Source organism: Lycorma delicatula, chromosome 5 (assembly GCF_047948215.1).
Source record: "Lycorma delicatula isolate Av1 chromosome 5, ASM4794821v1, whole genome shotgun sequence".
NCBI lineage: Eukaryota > Metazoa > Arthropoda > Insecta > Hemiptera > Fulgoridae > Lycorma > Lycorma delicatula.
Window position 1 is genome coordinate 92,772,680 of NC_134459.1, and position 17,469 is coordinate 92,790,148.

General features: G+C 29.1%; 2 protein-coding genes across 2 annotated transcripts in view; both read left to right on the forward strand.

Annotated features, from left to right (window-relative positions):
* The window catches only part of LOC142325705 (uncharacterized), an 82,558-nt gene extending 76,572 nt beyond the window's left edge, over positions 1 to 5,986 (forward strand). Inside the window, exons 21-22 of the mRNA XM_075367735.1 lie at positions 2,664 to 2,848; positions 5,698 to 5,986. Of these exons, the coding sequence (XP_075223850.1) occupies positions 2,664 to 2,848; positions 5,698 to 5,880 (368 nt within the window). The 3' untranslated portion in view covers positions 5,881 to 5,986. The remainder of the gene's footprint in view (positions 1 to 2,663; positions 2,849 to 5,697) is intronic.
* A 4,929-nt stretch (positions 5,987 to 10,915) lies between these two features.
* LOC142325706 (uncharacterized) overlaps positions 10,916 to 17,469 on the forward strand; it is a 183,815-nt gene continuing 177,261 nt past the window's right edge. The window contains exon 1 of the mRNA XM_075367736.1: positions 10,916 to 11,071. The gene's annotated coding sequence lies outside the window, so the exon portion shown is untranslated. The remainder of the gene's footprint in view (positions 11,072 to 17,469) is intronic.

A 17,469-nucleotide genomic window follows, 5' to 3' on the forward strand; every position in this document is an offset into this window, starting at 1 on the left:
CTTTTGTCTATTACCATCCTACATTAATTAAACTTACTAGTTATTAACTTATTATTGTCTTACTAGTTACTATCTATAACTCATCTTTTTATGTGTTTCATTAGATCCCAACAAAGATTGTCATAAAATGAATAGTCTTAAGATTAGGAGGTATACTTTGCAGAAGAATTTTCCATTCATCTTGGCAACGTACTTTCAGACATTTCAAAAAGAGTTGTCATCAGATTTTTTTCATAACCTGATTGCATATATAAAATTTTTATCAGTCACATATCTAGAAAAACTTGTGATGACACACATAGGAATAGATATTTATTTCTTGTCGTATGCAATCGCACAATGTAATCAGATAGTGCATTAATTGGCAGCTTGAAAAGATGTTCTAAAGTATTATGGACACTATGCTTCCATCATTTTGTCCTTTCTGTAAAAAAAATTGTTACTTGTAATAGCATGACTTGTAGAAAAATCATTTAAGGCATTTGCCAAGGTTTTGTTCCTGTTTTTATAAGTGTATCCATCTGATATAAAAACAATGTTTTTAAGATTATTGCTCATGAGATAGTTCACAATGCATGAAATGAATTTGTTGTTCAATGCGCTGTCATTACCTCTTTATGGCACATATACAAATTTACATCACTCTCATTAAGTCTATGAGTTGTAAAGCTGTGAAACTTGCAGTTTTTTCTATAAAATTTTTATGATTCTATAATAACTGGACAGGTAATATCACTTTGCAGACCCATTGTCAAAGTTAATACTTCATTCTTGGCAGTTTCTTTGATCTTATTTTTCTTTTCTCGAGCAGGATCTTTCAATCATTCTTGCAATAGTTGTTTTCTTTTTCATCAGTAGACACACAATTTTAAATCTTTAACAAGTATTGCACTGGTATTTTGTGGTGGGAATAGATATATTTTCCTTTTTTAAAAAAACTGTAAACATTTTTTTTATGGTGTATTAATCACCTCTTCACACCATTATCTAAATAATTCTAAAATATGTGCTACTATAGAAAAAAGGTTCAACATAAAGCCTCTTTAATGATTATTAGCAGTAGTGACTTGGCACTTCTAGTATACCATTGAGCCATTATTTCAATAAGTTTTCAGATAAGGTATTCTTATTGTTTATATGAGTAATATCAGTTGGCATCTCAACTCACAAACTCTCATAACCTTTATATTCTTTATATCTTCAGACATCTTAACCTGTTACTTAAATGAATTTTCTCTCAAATCTAATTTATTGAAGAGAAATTTTTGACAATTACACGAATTCGTGTAATTGTCAAAATAATATCTTGGTCTCCTTTGGATTATTCCTTTGGAATAATATCTTGGTCTCCTTTTCTTGTTTTGTACTTTTTCGGCTTGTTTCATCTTCAACATTGTCTCTATTTTCACATTCTCTTTGTCTCCTAATTCTAAATGTGGTCACAAAGCCTTTTAATGCTTTTTTTCTTCCCATGCATGTTTTCTTGACCATATAAATGTTGAAAGCTTTTTTCTATCTTTATCTTTGCGGTTTTTTTTGCTTGAAAACTGTGATTGCAGTTTGGTTTCTAATATTTTGCCTGTTGAGGAATGTTATGATATGAACAATTGTGCCCATTTTTTCATACTCAGAATATATCATACCCAGTACTCTAAATTTTTAGTTTCTTTTCCATTTGACATCAGTTGTAGGATGTAGTTGAACAATTTTTTTTGATTTTAATTGTGTCAGTATTTCTCATTCTTCATATGTATTACTTGTCAAAGTCTAGAAAGCTCAATTGACATGTAATGGGGGAATTGATGGCTGGACTGACTGACTGGTAGCTTCTTGCTACCTATTATATCCTGTAATTGTACATTACTGTTAGTATTATCTAGCCCGCCACAGCTACTGTTATTATTCTTTTCTTGACAATCTCTTTAATAAACTATCTCACCATATATTATCATTCATGACTGTAAGGTTATATACATAGGACATTTTATCACATGTAAACTTTAACAATAATTCAAAAATGCACAAAGGAGATTTTACATGTAAGTTAAGAATTTTATGAAAATTCTCTAATATGTAGCAGAGACACATGATATTTTCCAAACAAACAATAAGAAAGCTTACACTTTGGAAAGAAAGTTATTGTTAATTTCTAAACACGGGTTAGCATGTAAGAGGTAATCTCATCAAATGCTAGAGAATGACCAAAACAATCGGAAGGGGAAAAAACCCTATTAGCAAAAAATGATACATAGGAGTTGTTGTCTACCAATCTTTACATCTCAGAAAATCTTTAAAATGCAGTTATATAATTTAATGTGTTAGCACCAACCTTTGTATTTTTTTGTTTGTGGTATGTAAGGGAAATTGATTCTATTAAAAATTTTGTAAAAAACTTGAGTGGCTAGGGGAAATATTTAAAGGAATTTCAGAGGTAGTTTTATTTATGGTAATTTCAAACCTTATCAGAAGTAATAAATTACCTCACTTATAATAGGAATATCAATAATTTTTGGTAGATATTTACTGCCTTATTTTTTATTAAAAGAAAATTCATTTCTGACCCAACCAATAGAATTCATATCCCTACTGAAAAAGTAAATAAAAGCTTTTAGCTGATAGTGCAACATTTTTATATCAGCTTGTTATATCATTTTTGTTTTTAGAATTAGAAAAGGAAATGGCTGAGCACCTTGTAGACACTCTCCAAGAAGCTTATATAGTTTATAGGAATCTAAGGAACCCATGTGGTGGAGTTAAGTTACAACCTGGGACTTCATATTGTGTAAAAGGTTTCTTCACAAAATCAGGGAGCACTTTTAAATTTACTCCTCCACCACCTCTTTTACAGGTAACAAAGTTTTCATTATTAAATATACCGAGTATTATATTTTTACATGATAATAAAACAACCTCTAAAATAGAGATATGTAATGGAAGGATGAGTAAAGTTCAGTGGACCTTCACAATGATGTATTGTAGCAGATTTACTGTTCATGACCTAGCTTATAATGATGAATTTAACATGTATATTTGTTGATATATCTTCTGATTTCATTAAATGGAAGATCAACTCGATTTCAATATGTTTTTTAACCTTCTAAAGCGGCAAGTTTATTTTCTAAAATACTTGGATCAGTTTAGTTCAAATATATGTGTGTGTGTATATATATATATATATATATATATTGTAATTTATTTAGGAACATCAGTAACTAAGTTAACTAGTTGTAGTTTTGAGACAAAGCAAGATTTTCTCAAAAGTTACTTAGAAAATAAGTATAAAAAATAATTTATAAACAAAGTTAAAGATGCACACATACTGTATTACTTTACTACTGCATCTTGATACAACCAATAACTACAGTACCATATTGCAAAAAAAAACTAATTAAAAGAAACAAAAAAAGCCAAAAAATACATAATTGCAAACATAACTATATAGACCGTAACAGGGCAAAACTACTTCACATGCAACTCCCTCTGTTAATAGCCCTAATGGGCTTTACTGGAGGTTGTCTTATTGACCTTTAAACACTGATTACATGTCATAGTCATCAGTCAGGCCTCTCTCAGGATGCCACCAATATAAATGACTAGACATTTCCATCAATGTATTTCTCAGCTTTTGTGCCTTCACTGTAGGCTTCAGGCCTCTTTGGACATCTTCATTCTTCTAACACAACTACTTAACAGAGTCCACAGAGGTGTGATCTCTGTGCCTTGTTGTAACACCAAATTACTAGTCGTAATTAATTATTCATCAAACAGACTTTAAAAAACTAAACGGCAGTGACAAAACTTAATATCTAAGGTCTTACACACAAAACTGTTACCTCACAAAATTGTTGATCCCGACTGTGGCAACCTTGACCTACAACTGCTCCAGGTGCACCACTTAATTAAATTTTCAAATTAAAATTTCCAATCTGGTCTGCTTTCAGGAATGAGGTAAATGCCTTCACACTCTCACATCACAGCGTTCCCCTACACTGATTCAATTAGCTTAAATTTGATCTGGTGTGCTCTCAGATGTGAGGTCAGTGCCTTCACCCTTCCGTACACAGTTTCATCACAAAGGAAAAAATTTGAACATCTAAACTAATAACTAATTGGAGCTTGAGGCCAAAAGTCTATCTTTGAGTAAATGTCCAAGGAAGTTCTTGGTTAACCAGGCTGCTACTCTTAACTATTAGAACATCAAATCTCTTCAGCAATATTGTTTTTAATATTTTAATTTGTTTTGATTTTGTTTTGAAATTTCTACTTTAAGTTTTTATTTTGTTTTAATTTTTGTATTCTATTAGATTTTGTATTTATGTTTCATATTTGTTTTCCAGACGATAACATAAAAATATTTTTTGCCAAAAAACCTCTCAGGATGGCCAGAAACTTAAGAAAGCCAACAATTATGCTTCATTTTCTACTAGTTTTCTAATTGACTAGCAGATCCAGAAAAGAATTAATCCTCTCAAGTTCCCAACAATCCTAGAACATTCAGCCTTGTACTTGGGGTAAACATATTGGCCTGGTCCACAATTTTATTGACTCCACAGTCTGGGCATAGGCCCAAACTAATCAAACCAAACCTAGCCAAAACCAGGCCTACCAATTAATTCATCTTTTAGTTGCTGGATGAAATACTTTGTTATGATTTGAAAAGAAGTGTATTTTACAATGAATATTATACAGGAGTTACTAACATTGATGACATCATTTCCTACAAAAACCAACAACGACAAACATTCATACATTTTCACATTCATCAGTTACATTCTTAATGCCAATTAACAGCAAAATATGAACACAATTTATCACTCAGTCTTCTTAGATCTTTGATAGATAAGATCTAAAATAAATACATAAAAAATACACTCATTCAAAATTTATATCCTTAAAATTTCCTATCATCCCTTACAGCATAAATATGCGGTTTTTCATATTTATATTGGTTTATAAACAATACCAAAGTCATTTGGTAACTAAGATAATGTGATGATTATTTCATATTTTAATGTTGAAAATTTTGTTCTATGCTTAGTGAAGAAACAATTAATGGATTTTATGGATGATGGCAAAATTCAAATAAATTTTGTATTTGAAAACATCAAAATCAAATAAATTTTAGGATATGACATTGTTATTTAAACATAATATTTAGAAAAATATTATAATACTTAGTAAGGTCTAAGTCAATGACTCTTGACAAGAAATATTTCAAGCCTCTTCTACATATAAAAGAAAATAATAGGCCACATTCTAACATAAGAAAATTGTCAGTCGTGTGATTTGTTTCTCTTGAAAAACCAGTTTTAAGGAAAGATGTTTTCTAATATGAATCACATTTTAAATCATGAAGAGTCATTATTTGAAAGTCAAAACAAAAGAACTTTATTAAAGAAAAAATAGAATTTTAATGTTAAGCCATTGCTGAAAAATTATTAATAAACCCTGAGATATTAAAAAAAAATTTATGCTCTGCAAAATATTTGTGCACTGTATATTCCTAACGTATATATTTATATATTTTGCAGAGCATGAATTTTTATATACATATACATAACGTAAATATTTGTGTAAAAATGGTTTGTAAATGTGTAAACAAAATGATTATTTGAAATTAATTATTATTATTTACTCTACCTTTTCTGACTAATTCTGTTTTAGCTTTTAATCGTTTTTTACTTATTTTCTTTTTAGTATTGGACTGAAGACAACAAGCCAATTACTCCTCCCTGTACTTTAAGTATAAGTGATTTTGAAGTTGAATTTAAAACTGCAGAAGAAGTTCTTCTTGGAAATGAGATATCTGTACTACCTCGAGGTGTAGTAATTAATGTTTGGCACAGCCTTGATTCAATGCAACAAACTGAACCATTTTAAACTTTTCTTTTAATTTATTTGTTTTTAATTGTTCTTTAATTACTTTATTTAAAAAAATTAACAATTGTAAAATCAGTTAAATATTTTTAAATAGGGAAAAATTAACAGTAAAAATATGAATAAAATTTTAGTAATATTTTTTTTTTATATGTACTGCTAAAAGAAAATCGAATGTTTGTTTAAAATTATGAAGAAAATGTGATATAGTGTGAACTATTATGTAGCATTTATCCCAAATGTAAAATTATTTTTGTATATTGTGGACAGTTTTAGGATTATTGTACTAAGTGTGTTTTTATTTATGTCAATTGACATAAATTAAAATAAACATTTTTACAGCATAAAAATTTGATGTTGGAATATTATATTTTGTATTATACTGTTTCCTAATTATTACTAAAAAATTTTTGCATATATATTATTTCATTCTGTATTATGTTACTGTTTTTTTCCATGTAATATTTAATAATTTTTTTTTCAAGTTTCTTTCCCTCCTCCTGCTTTTAGTACATTACCACTGATTAAAGTATAATAGCTACTTTTGCCTGGCTCTATCAATCAATTTCTTTTAGTGATTAACTACTACAGATACGAAATTGTAATAAATATATAAAACCCTTTCATTTCTTAGCAAAGTACCTCTTGTACAGATACATCATGACTTCAACTTCAAATCAACATCTGATTTAATCCACACTTAATCAGTTTTACAGTCTTAATTTACAAGGCTGAGATTAATCATATACCACTTAGTTATTTCACTTACAAAGTATTCATGGTTTGAATACATTATTCAATAATATACTCATAACATTAGGTAGTAATTTGATCTATTGAAACGAGATAAAATTTTTCTCTCTTATTTTGGATATTTTTATTTAGTTCTCTTTTATCTTGAAATTAGTGTTTCAAGGAGTGTGTCAGCAAAGAAACAGGAAACTGTTTCTTTGCTAATGAGCTGAATATATTGTTGCATATTAAAGTACCTTCTAAAATGCTGGTGATATTCAGATCTGCAAGCGATGCCTTTACTACAGAGATTGATTGTATATATAGTGCTCTAAGAGAAAGGAACTCCAAATATTGTATCTTGTTGATATATCCTTTATATACATCAACCAAATGAAAGACTAAGACAATAAATGTAAAATAAAAAATTAATGTATCCCTTTTTGTTTTGAAACAATAGCATCTGTTGAAGGAGGAAATTATACAGTTTCAAGAAGTTTTTGCCATACTTAGACACTCAGTCCTCTCATCGAAATGATGAAAAAAATTCATATAAGCACATAGGTTTGAAAATACTTTATTTTCAAGTTAAAAATAACAAAAAATTTTGCTCAGATTTCAGCTAAAAATTAGAAGTAATTCTATACAAAAATTATTAAATGAAATTAAAAATTGAAAAACGTGGTGGGTCCCAGAACTGTATAAAATTGATTTAGGAGAAAATTTATGTAATTAAAGGCTGTAAATATTAAATGAATTTTTTTAAAATCTATTTTTATTGAAAATCAAAATATGTTAGAAAATCTGACACATAAAATAAGTAAAAATTCTTTCTACTCTGTGGCAAACAAGTGTTGTGGGTGGGGGGGCGGTAATAATAAAGTTTTTTTTTTTCAACTAGAATATAAGTTTCCAGCTATTTAGCAAATTCATAATAAAAAAATTATAAATAAGAACAGTTATTAATTTTATGTTTAAATTTAATTCATTAGTTTGCCTAGATTTTTTTTACTTTCTATGTTATAAGGCAGTACTTTGACGATTCATTATAAACTACAAACTCTTTTAGGTAATTATGGGTCAAATATAATATGAAATAGAATTTTTTTCTTTCATACATTATTGAAACTAAAAATTCAAAAAGTGTCTCGTATCTATCCAAAAATATTCATGAATATTCTATAAAATTTTTTTATAGAGCCATTCAGTATTGGGCTAGCTAACAGGTTCCGCAAGATTGTGTATGTGTTCCTGCGCACTACCGACTAAACCCTCATCCCAGGCTATCCACCCCTTCTGGAAATCGCTTATGCAACATTACTTCAGGAAAGGGGGAAATGCCAGCTCACACAATCGGACACTGCAATCAAGGAACACCAATACAATCACACATTCAACACAAAGATACAAACCACAAGCAACACTTAAGACAGCAAAGCACAGTTATGCCCACACACACAGTCGGCCCTCACAGGCAAACACCAAATGCACTCAACAGTCAAACAAATTGTGATACACATACAATCACTCACACACACGCGCGCGCGCAGCCAACATCATTACACTGTCAGGTACTTACTACATACTTACCAGGACGTCCAGAGTCTCTAAGCTTCAGAAGAGGGGAACTTATTTATGGGCTCTTGCAATATCCTATTAACCTGTAGGGAATTATCTTGGAAATTGGGTGGATTACAAGATACAAGGATTCCCTTACGCAATCAAAATAGAGTACAGAAAATCTATTGGCAATCAACATTCTGAGAGAAAAAGATTTAAAGATTTCTGAATTTTTTCTGAACTTCAAAAATATATAGGAGGTTCTCAATCCGTCCTGTGTCTTATCTTATTTGTATAAAGGCTACAATTGTTAAGTTTTCTATAAAAATATTTTTAAGTTCTATCGTGGGGGGGGGGATTTAAATATTTTTGGTTTGATTGACACCTTTTATTGAGGATATTTTTTAGAAATTATTGCAATTTTTTTTCTTCGGAAAACTACCTAATCCCTTTACTATTGAAGATAGAGAATGGATTCTATTTAATCGATTCCCTGACCAAGAAAATTTGAAATTTTTGTGTCAAAACATAAAACCCGTAAAGTTTGTCGCAGATTTTCTTATAAATAATCTCAAATTGATAGTGGCCACGCATTTCTATCTTGCTTATAAAACACGACGAAAAAAGACGAAAATTTTCAACTTTTTCTCCCAAAGTATTTTATTCAATTTTCAGTGTTTATCGCATCCCCTTCAGAATAGCAGGGGCTATTCTACACTTAAACTTAAATATCTGTGATATTATACACTTAAACCAACGTAACTTCTAATTTGAAAATCATTAGTGTAATACCTCTTTTGGTGTAACCTTGAACTCGGCTTACGATTTCGCCTTTATCTAATCCACTGTTGAAAAACGTTGTCCTTTGACTGTTTATAAATTTGGAAAATAAGAAAAGGACAAAGTGAGCCACATCTGAAGATTAGGAGTGGTTGCGGCATTACAACGGTGTTGTGTTTTGCCAAGAACTGCTGGATACGTAAAGCTGTGTTCGCCGGTGCGTTGTCGTGCTGCAAAATCCACGCGTTGTCTCTCCAATGTTTGGATCGTTTGAAACGAATAATTACAATATCTAGATGATTTGTAGCTTTTTAGTTTTCTTTTGTGTGTAAATGTTTAGCTTGAAGGTACTTAGATTGGTACTTATGCTACTCAAAATATTTTCAAGACAAATTTTAGAAAATGTTAGAAAATTTAGCATAATAGGTACTTATAATAATGTTATTCCACCAAGGCTCTTTTGTGCGAGAGTATATACAACATATATACTGTGTATTTCCGCACCAAAGAGCCTTTGGCTCACGCTTTGTAGTGGTCTCATTATTTATTATTTGTAGCGGTACCTTCTCTAAACTTAATTTTTCTAAAAAATTTATTAAGGCATGATAATGACAGTCAATATGATGATTCCAGAGACGTTAGTTCATGATCTAAGATAAACTCTTTGTCCCCTGGGTAGCATATTTTTAGCCCATCTATAATTCAGAACGAAAGCCAGAAATTTTAAATAAAGGAATAAAGAAAAACTTAAATATCGCACCAAAAATAAAAAAAGTTTTCTCCAATAAGTCTTTTAAAATCGGTGCTAAACTAAAAAAAGAGTATTAACCTTTAATTTTATTCATCTTACAAAAGTCAAAAGTTAAAAAAGAACTAAGAAATTTTCTAGTTTTTTGCAGTTTTTAAGTTGGTTTCATTAAAAAAAAGTTATTAAATATTTGAACATTTCGAAAATTTATTCTAAAAACTATACGAACTAAAACTTTAAAAGAAGTGTCGGAAATTTAACTTTACTATCTCTCATTTGATGTTTGGTTCTAATTAACACAGTCTTGTGTGGTGATCCATGGATTAAAGCTGTGTATTTATTACTTGCAACTTCCTCGAGGCCTGGATCATAAAAGCTACATTGTCTGGAGAGTTCTGAAATATTACACAGGAAAAAATGAAAAATCTAGTTTCAAAACAATATTCCTTTAATCCTTACATTAATTTTTCTATTCCATTAGACTTCTGCAAATGTTTTCCAATTTTATATCATGCGTATGCAACATTGTTAAAAGTTAAGGCAGAATTAAAAAAGATTTACGGTAAAGGAGATTTTTATTAATTATTTAATTTTAATAATAATAATGATAATTATTATTTATATATTTTTTGATAAGATAATTTTTTTTTATTGTGGTACAAATGTTATTTATTATGAAAAAGGAATTAAGAAAATAATACTTAATTTAATACGTTGCGTCAGTGTAAATATTATGAAAAATACATATTGACTAGACGGAATGGCACCGCATGGTGCGGAAAGGGCAGACAAAATAAGTCAGCCGGGAAGTCGAGTACTACACTAATGTTTGTACCCCCTCCACATTACTGTTAGCTGCCCAACCAGGTATTGTATGTGTGTGCATGTGTTATGTGTCTTCCACTCGCCAGTCATTCCGCGGTACAATAAGATGCATGATTGCCTTTCCAGTCTCCGTCGATCGTTTGTATAGTTTGGACAACTAGATTTCACAAGCGTTCAAGCAGTTTACTTGTGGTGTTTGTTTTCATTCTTTTAACGTGATTTTTTTATCGATTAAATTATATTATTATCTTTTCTTGTTGGCTTGTTTACAGTCTTATTTTTTATTACGTTCAGTGTATTAAACACTAAATCGTATGAGCCATTTTACAATTTAATCGTTTTAAATTGCTATTATTTATCCCTTTCATAAACACTGTATATCTACGCGTTGATATTTCATTCTGTATTTACGTTGTAGTGTTTTAAATTATCGTGTACTGTGAATGTGCGAGTATAGTGTGAATAAGTGTTATTAGATTTAAAAGTATTGTATTAAAAGAATTCGTTAATTTTGGAAACTTGGATTCTCAGTTTAAATAAGTTTGTACGGTAAGTAGCTCAGAAATTACTTTTTTTTACGCATAATTACTAGATAATAAATTTGAACTAACAAATATTTATTTAATTTACGTTGTGTGTTGCTACTTTTTGTTTTATAAAATGTTTGGTTGGAATTAAATTCTATTTAAGAATGAAAACCTGCACGTTGGTGGTAATCGTATTAACGAAGAATTGGGGCATGACCTTTATTGTTTTATACAAATAAATGATGGTTTGTACACTTGTTATTTATTGAAAAGGTTAACATAGTGTCTATTTTTTATTGATAAAAAATTACTGTTTAGATCAGCTACAACTGATTTTTGTTTTTTTTTTTGCTGTTCAAGTGAATTAATTCACTCAATTAAATCAATCATCCTATTCTAATTTTTTTTTAGCTATATTTATTTGAAATATGTGGTTGAGAATTTACTTTCACTAATTGTACATTTTAATTTTTTATCACTGAGCCGCCACGTTTTTATTGTTAAATTTTTTTATAAAACCTGATTTCGCTTTAAGTGTCTCATCTAAATAACATTTCTTGAAAAAGGAGTGTGATTTTCTTAATACATGAATTTTGTCATTTTATTACCGTTTTGATAGTAATTATGTTTAGCTGTAGATCTATTTAAACAAGTTGTATTATGCACATTTTTAGAGTATTTTTTTTTAATATTAAAACATTAATTGACAAATTTTAATTCCCGGTCAAGCTTTTGACATTTTTCATATGCATCAAAAATCGTATTTAATTATTAACTGTAATTGGATGGTTAGCCTGTGGTTAGGTTAACCAGAAACAATATTTGAAAAGGAACACACCGTTAGAAAAGTTTTTCCCCGATACATCCTTTACTGATTATTTATAACATTAATATTGGCTATGTTTTTAAATCGATTTTTAAGGTGGTCGATGAAAATTCGTTAGTTTAATAAATTTATATATGATTAATCTGTTGTTAATCATATTTGCCATTATCAAAAAATTGTTTTAGAAACATTTTTTATTCTTGTTTCTCATGAAGTATTTTTATTTTATTTATTATTTTTTTAAATGAAGTCAACTTTTTAAATTGTTGTTTTTTGATGTTAAAGTTTCTATATATGCTACCGTTTATCAGTTACATTTATCTATGAAATATTATACTTATAAGTGGTCTTTTTAACATGATTTAATGTGTAAAAAAAAACTCATAATTGTCTCATTTATCATATCTAACCACTACAAATAAAAAACTTATTCGTATTATACCTACACACAAATCCACTTCTGATGAGGGTTTTATGTTCATTCGTAGTTTTTTTTTACTCTCTCACATTTATATTTAAAGTAGCAGTGCGTTACAGATTTTGTAGGTTACTTTAAATTAAGTATTATTACAATTTTATTATTAAACCTGGCTTTGCAAGGATTGACAAAAATATGAGATGTATTTTTCTGATGAAACGTAAATATTTAGCTCGGTAACTTTTTTCAAGAAGATTTATGAAACTTATGTATTACGTTCACGTTAATCATAATTAGGATCAGGAGCGTAGTCTTATGATAAAGCAGACAGACATGCATGTTTGTTCTTTAAGTATTCGTTAGAGCTCTAGCAATGATTATATATACTTTATTCTTCAATTAAGGTTGGATGTTATTTCACAACTAATATTGTGTATATGGAATGGTTATAAAATATTTTACACTCGTATGTACATGTATCTATATATCATTTAATTTTTTTCCGATCTGGTCACTGTAGGACCACAGTAGTTAACGTCTGGCTAGTTTTTTAGCTCTCCAATTCGCCTTGATTCTTTCACTGTGCCGCTTCCTCTTTTCTTCCGACCACTTTATGTTAGCGCATTCTTTTTTCTTCTTCTGGATCCCTTTGAATTTAAGATTTTTTCCTTAGCACCCTTCTCTTTTTTAAATCCGTTACGTTTATATTTACTAAAATATTTATAAAAAAATTAATATTACTTAAAAATAAAATTTTAAATAAATACTAATCTAATAAAGTGGAAATTTATATATATATATATATATTAATTACTATTACTGACTACTTATAAATTATTATTACTGGTTTGAGAGAAAAAAGTAAGAAAATCAAATTTGTTTTAAACTTAAAAACAAGAGTTTCAGAGACTATTGATTGTTGAATATTTATGATATTTATCAGATTTTTTCAATTGTAAATAAAATTGGTTTTGAAGGCAATTTGAAAAATGTTCAAAATATCGTTTAGTATTTTAAAAAACACGTATAAATTATTCGTTAATAGAATATCACAGTTAGAAATCACATTTTTTATTGATGAATTAACTCACCACAAAAAGCGCTTTTGAAGAACCCTGTTCAAGGAAAATGGAAATGGAATTTTGTAGCTTATGAAAAAATACGCGTGCCTGATCGGGTTTCGAACCTGGGATCCTCGGATGAGAGTCAAAACATTACACTCCGCCACGTAGACTTAGATAATGAATGATATTGCCACATAAACTTGAAGCTTGTGGATGGGGTATGGAAGGGGGATTTTGTAGCGTATAAAAAATGCCATGCCTGTCCGGAATTCGAACCCGGGACCCTCGTGTTAAAGGCTGAGACGCTACTTCTCTGCCACGGAGATCAGCGAAGTGGTATTTAAATTAAAAATTGTATTTATTGTTTTTACTGATTTACTGTCATGATTATTATAATAGCAAGCAGTATAGTAATACTGCTGTTACTATTACTGTAAATAGAAATAGTTGTAATAATCTGATAAATTTTCTTTAATTGAAAAATTACGAAAAAAATTGTTTTACAAATTTTATGAAAATGAAACGTATTATTTTTTTTTAATTTTAATTCTTTTATTACTAAATGTCACATAAATCTTTTCTTTAACAGGGTTCCAGCCTCCTGAAATATTAAAAAAAAATGTTATGTATAAGCTAATTATAAAGAAAATGTAATGCTTTTGAACGGTTATTGAAGAAAACTCATAAATAGAAAACACTTAATAGACATTAACAAATAAAACCGAAAAATAAATCGTATATAGACTGTTAAGCAGTTATCAAGTAGCTACAGGAGAATTGGAAATAATAGATAGTGTAAAAATATATATATTTCAGCAAAATAAATATTATTTATTTGTTATTAGAAACTAGCAGTTCATTGACTGAGTACAAAGTATTTAGTGAAAGTGAAACGGACAGATCAAAATAATTGTATTTAGAAACAACTATTTTTTTAAAGTTTTAATTTTTTTTTTTGAGTTCGTTCATCTTTATCCCCCCCTGGACCCGGACACGCAACTAAGCATAAACACTGCTCCATGGGGTGCCTCAAGCTACCTCATCGAGAACTATATTTCTCCCCCAGGTAGCCGGGACTCGGTCTTTAAGTTATGCTTCATGCCTCTAATGAGGAGATCCCTCCACCGGGACTCGGTTTTTACGCCACGCCTCAAGCGAGGTACCCCAAAGGGATCTCCCACCGGGACTACGGTCTTAATTTAACCCCCAATACGAAGTTCCAAGAAAATCCCAGGGGAGTCTCCGCCCAATCATCGGTAATGGGATACCTAAGCGGTCCACCTCCTGGACTGGGTTGTCCCAACGCAGGTCTTCTCCAAGGTACAGGCGACGGTTCTCATTTGCCAAAGCTGGTCATGCAGCCACGTCCCCCCAAAGAGTGACCCAGAAAATTACGCAGGGAACACTTGGTTTCTGTCGGACAATCCGCTCGAAGATGTCTCGCAACCCCACAGTTGAAACGATGACCTCGTTTATCAGGACCGCTGCAGGACCCAGCCCGGTGCCCGATTCAAATATTAAAAGTATTAATATTGTAATCATTATGCAGAATTTGTTTTGGTTCATTCAAGATCTCTGACAGAATCCTCATGTATAGGGCCGAATTCAGGACGTTTACAATTAATTGGTGATAATTCTTGATACACGATATTAAAAGTGTATGAAAAAAACGGAGAAACTATACGTTAGAAGTCAATATTTAGTTAATTACATCGAAATATTTATTAAAATTGTGAATAAAATGTTTTGTTATGAAACAAAAAGAAGAAGAAAGCTATATTATTTCTGATACGGGATTCTTATTACCTGACATGGCTACCGAAGTTTTTTGAAAATTATATAATAAAATATAATATTTTTTTTTTAGTAATTGTTAAACATTCATTCTATTTAAAGAATTAAAATGAAAATATTCATGATTTTTTTAATTCGTTTTTAACTATTGAAATAAAGTAATTTTTAATCAAACTTAGTTAATTTTAATGAATTATAAATTGTAATTGCTTTCTAACCGATGATTTCATTGATGTTTCTAACTCAATTGTAGATAATTACGGAGTGTAATGTAAAAGCAATTTGTGTCAATATTTTAGCAGCTCAGGACATAACGTCCTTTACAACCTCAAACCACTTTATAACCATACCTAATCTAAACATAACCTTACCCAACAAGAGAAGATAACTTCTTGTTATGTTACACATTTATTGCTTGTTTAGTACATTTAATTATGTTCATATCGTTCGTTACAACGTTGTAAATATCTTCTAATTATTGGTGTAGTTTATGTACTCGTATTAACAGGGGCATGTATCCTTTTTTGTATATTTTTTTTATTATAACCTAAACTTCTTAACCTGTAAACTAGTTACCTGCAATGTTCGTGTTAACTTCGGGCAATATGTTATTGCAAAACCTATTTAACAGTTTAATAATTAACATATTACATTATGAAGTACTCGTTTACCACTATTAGTTAATGTTATAATTTAGACACTGTACAAAAGAATCATTACTTAAAAATAGATAGATAATTATTAGTGTAGTTAATTTCTTAATTTTTTCTGCCCTTGAAATATTAATAAAAATTTATAATGATCATTTTTTCTGGTTATATTAATATTTCTAGTTTTGGTAATTTTTTTATACCTTTTGGTGCGTGCACATGAGTAAGATTGAATAGAAAAAGAGTATACTCAAAACAAATAAATAAATATATATATATGTGTGTGTGTGTCATCATTTATTTATTTTTCTGGTTACTTAACTTGCTCCCCAAGTTAAGATTTGCATAGTTTGTTTTTTTCTTCGGTCCTTCGATGTCCTTTTATCCCAAGATATTTTTCATAGCTGTTACCTCTTTACTTATTTCAATTTTTGATTTTCTTTTCCTATCTTGCATTTCCTTTCAAGTTTCTTCTTTTATTTAACAACGGGTGATTTAAATAATTTCTAATCTATATGGGTTTTTTTAATTTTTTGGGAAAAATTAATACTTTGTTTTTTTTGTTAATGTATGATTGTTTTTTACTCGTAGATTTCGATTCGAATGTTATTTTTCTTTAACTATCTGTTTTAATATTATTCATTATACGCTTCTTTAAATCGGTAAGTTCTTAAATTTAATTTACAATCTTAAACTTAACTTACAGAAATATCCTAATTTCTGAATTACAGTGAACAGATCAAAGCAAATACCATCTAATATTTTGGAAAAAATCCTGATATATTCCTTTTAATTTTCATTTTACTACGTTTTTGACAATTTTTGTTGTAGGCTGTTACTTGTTATTTATCTGAAATTGTAAGAAATATACATTTCCATTCCGTTTGTTTGTTTAACACCCTTTTTTCAACTTCGTTTATCTTGCATGCATAACAATTATATGGTGCATTCGTGTTTGGACTTTACTGTTCACGATGCCCGCATTTTAGTGGTCACCATTTTTTCCTCGTTTGTTGAGTTTTAAAATTATTTTTAAATTTACATTTCCTGTTTATTAAATTTTATATACCTTTTGCCATTTTATATTATTAATCACCAAAACTCAAATATTGGTAAAACAAAATATTCTAACTTATATACATATAACTTTTTCATTTTCTTTCTGTAACATGTTATTACTTTTGGTGTTATTTCTTTTTTTTTAAATTATTATTCTTTGTTTTTTTCATAACTATATTTATGGTTAAACAAATAAGTTGTATAAATAATCAATTTTTAGTTTATTTTATTCTTAATCGAACTTTAATTTTATGAAATCATTTTCCTACTTAAATCATATTTAACTGTGTTTTCATATTCAGAATTACTTTGGATAAATTTACGCAGTAAATGTACTGTTTATAAGAAAATATTGTGCTAGTACTTAAAATTTTATGCTTTAAAAAACGCATTCTAAGGAAAAAAAATATATTAGAATTTCCTATTATTTTTACATTAAATATAATGACGTTTCTTTATGTATATCATCCTAATACAATTAATAGCTGTAGTAAAAAGAAAACGTTTTCTTAGAGTGAATTGTCAAATTTAAAAACAAACCGATTTGACGTAAAAATTGAAATCGTATTTTTTATTTATTAAGATATACAAAGTTTTTACCTTAATTGA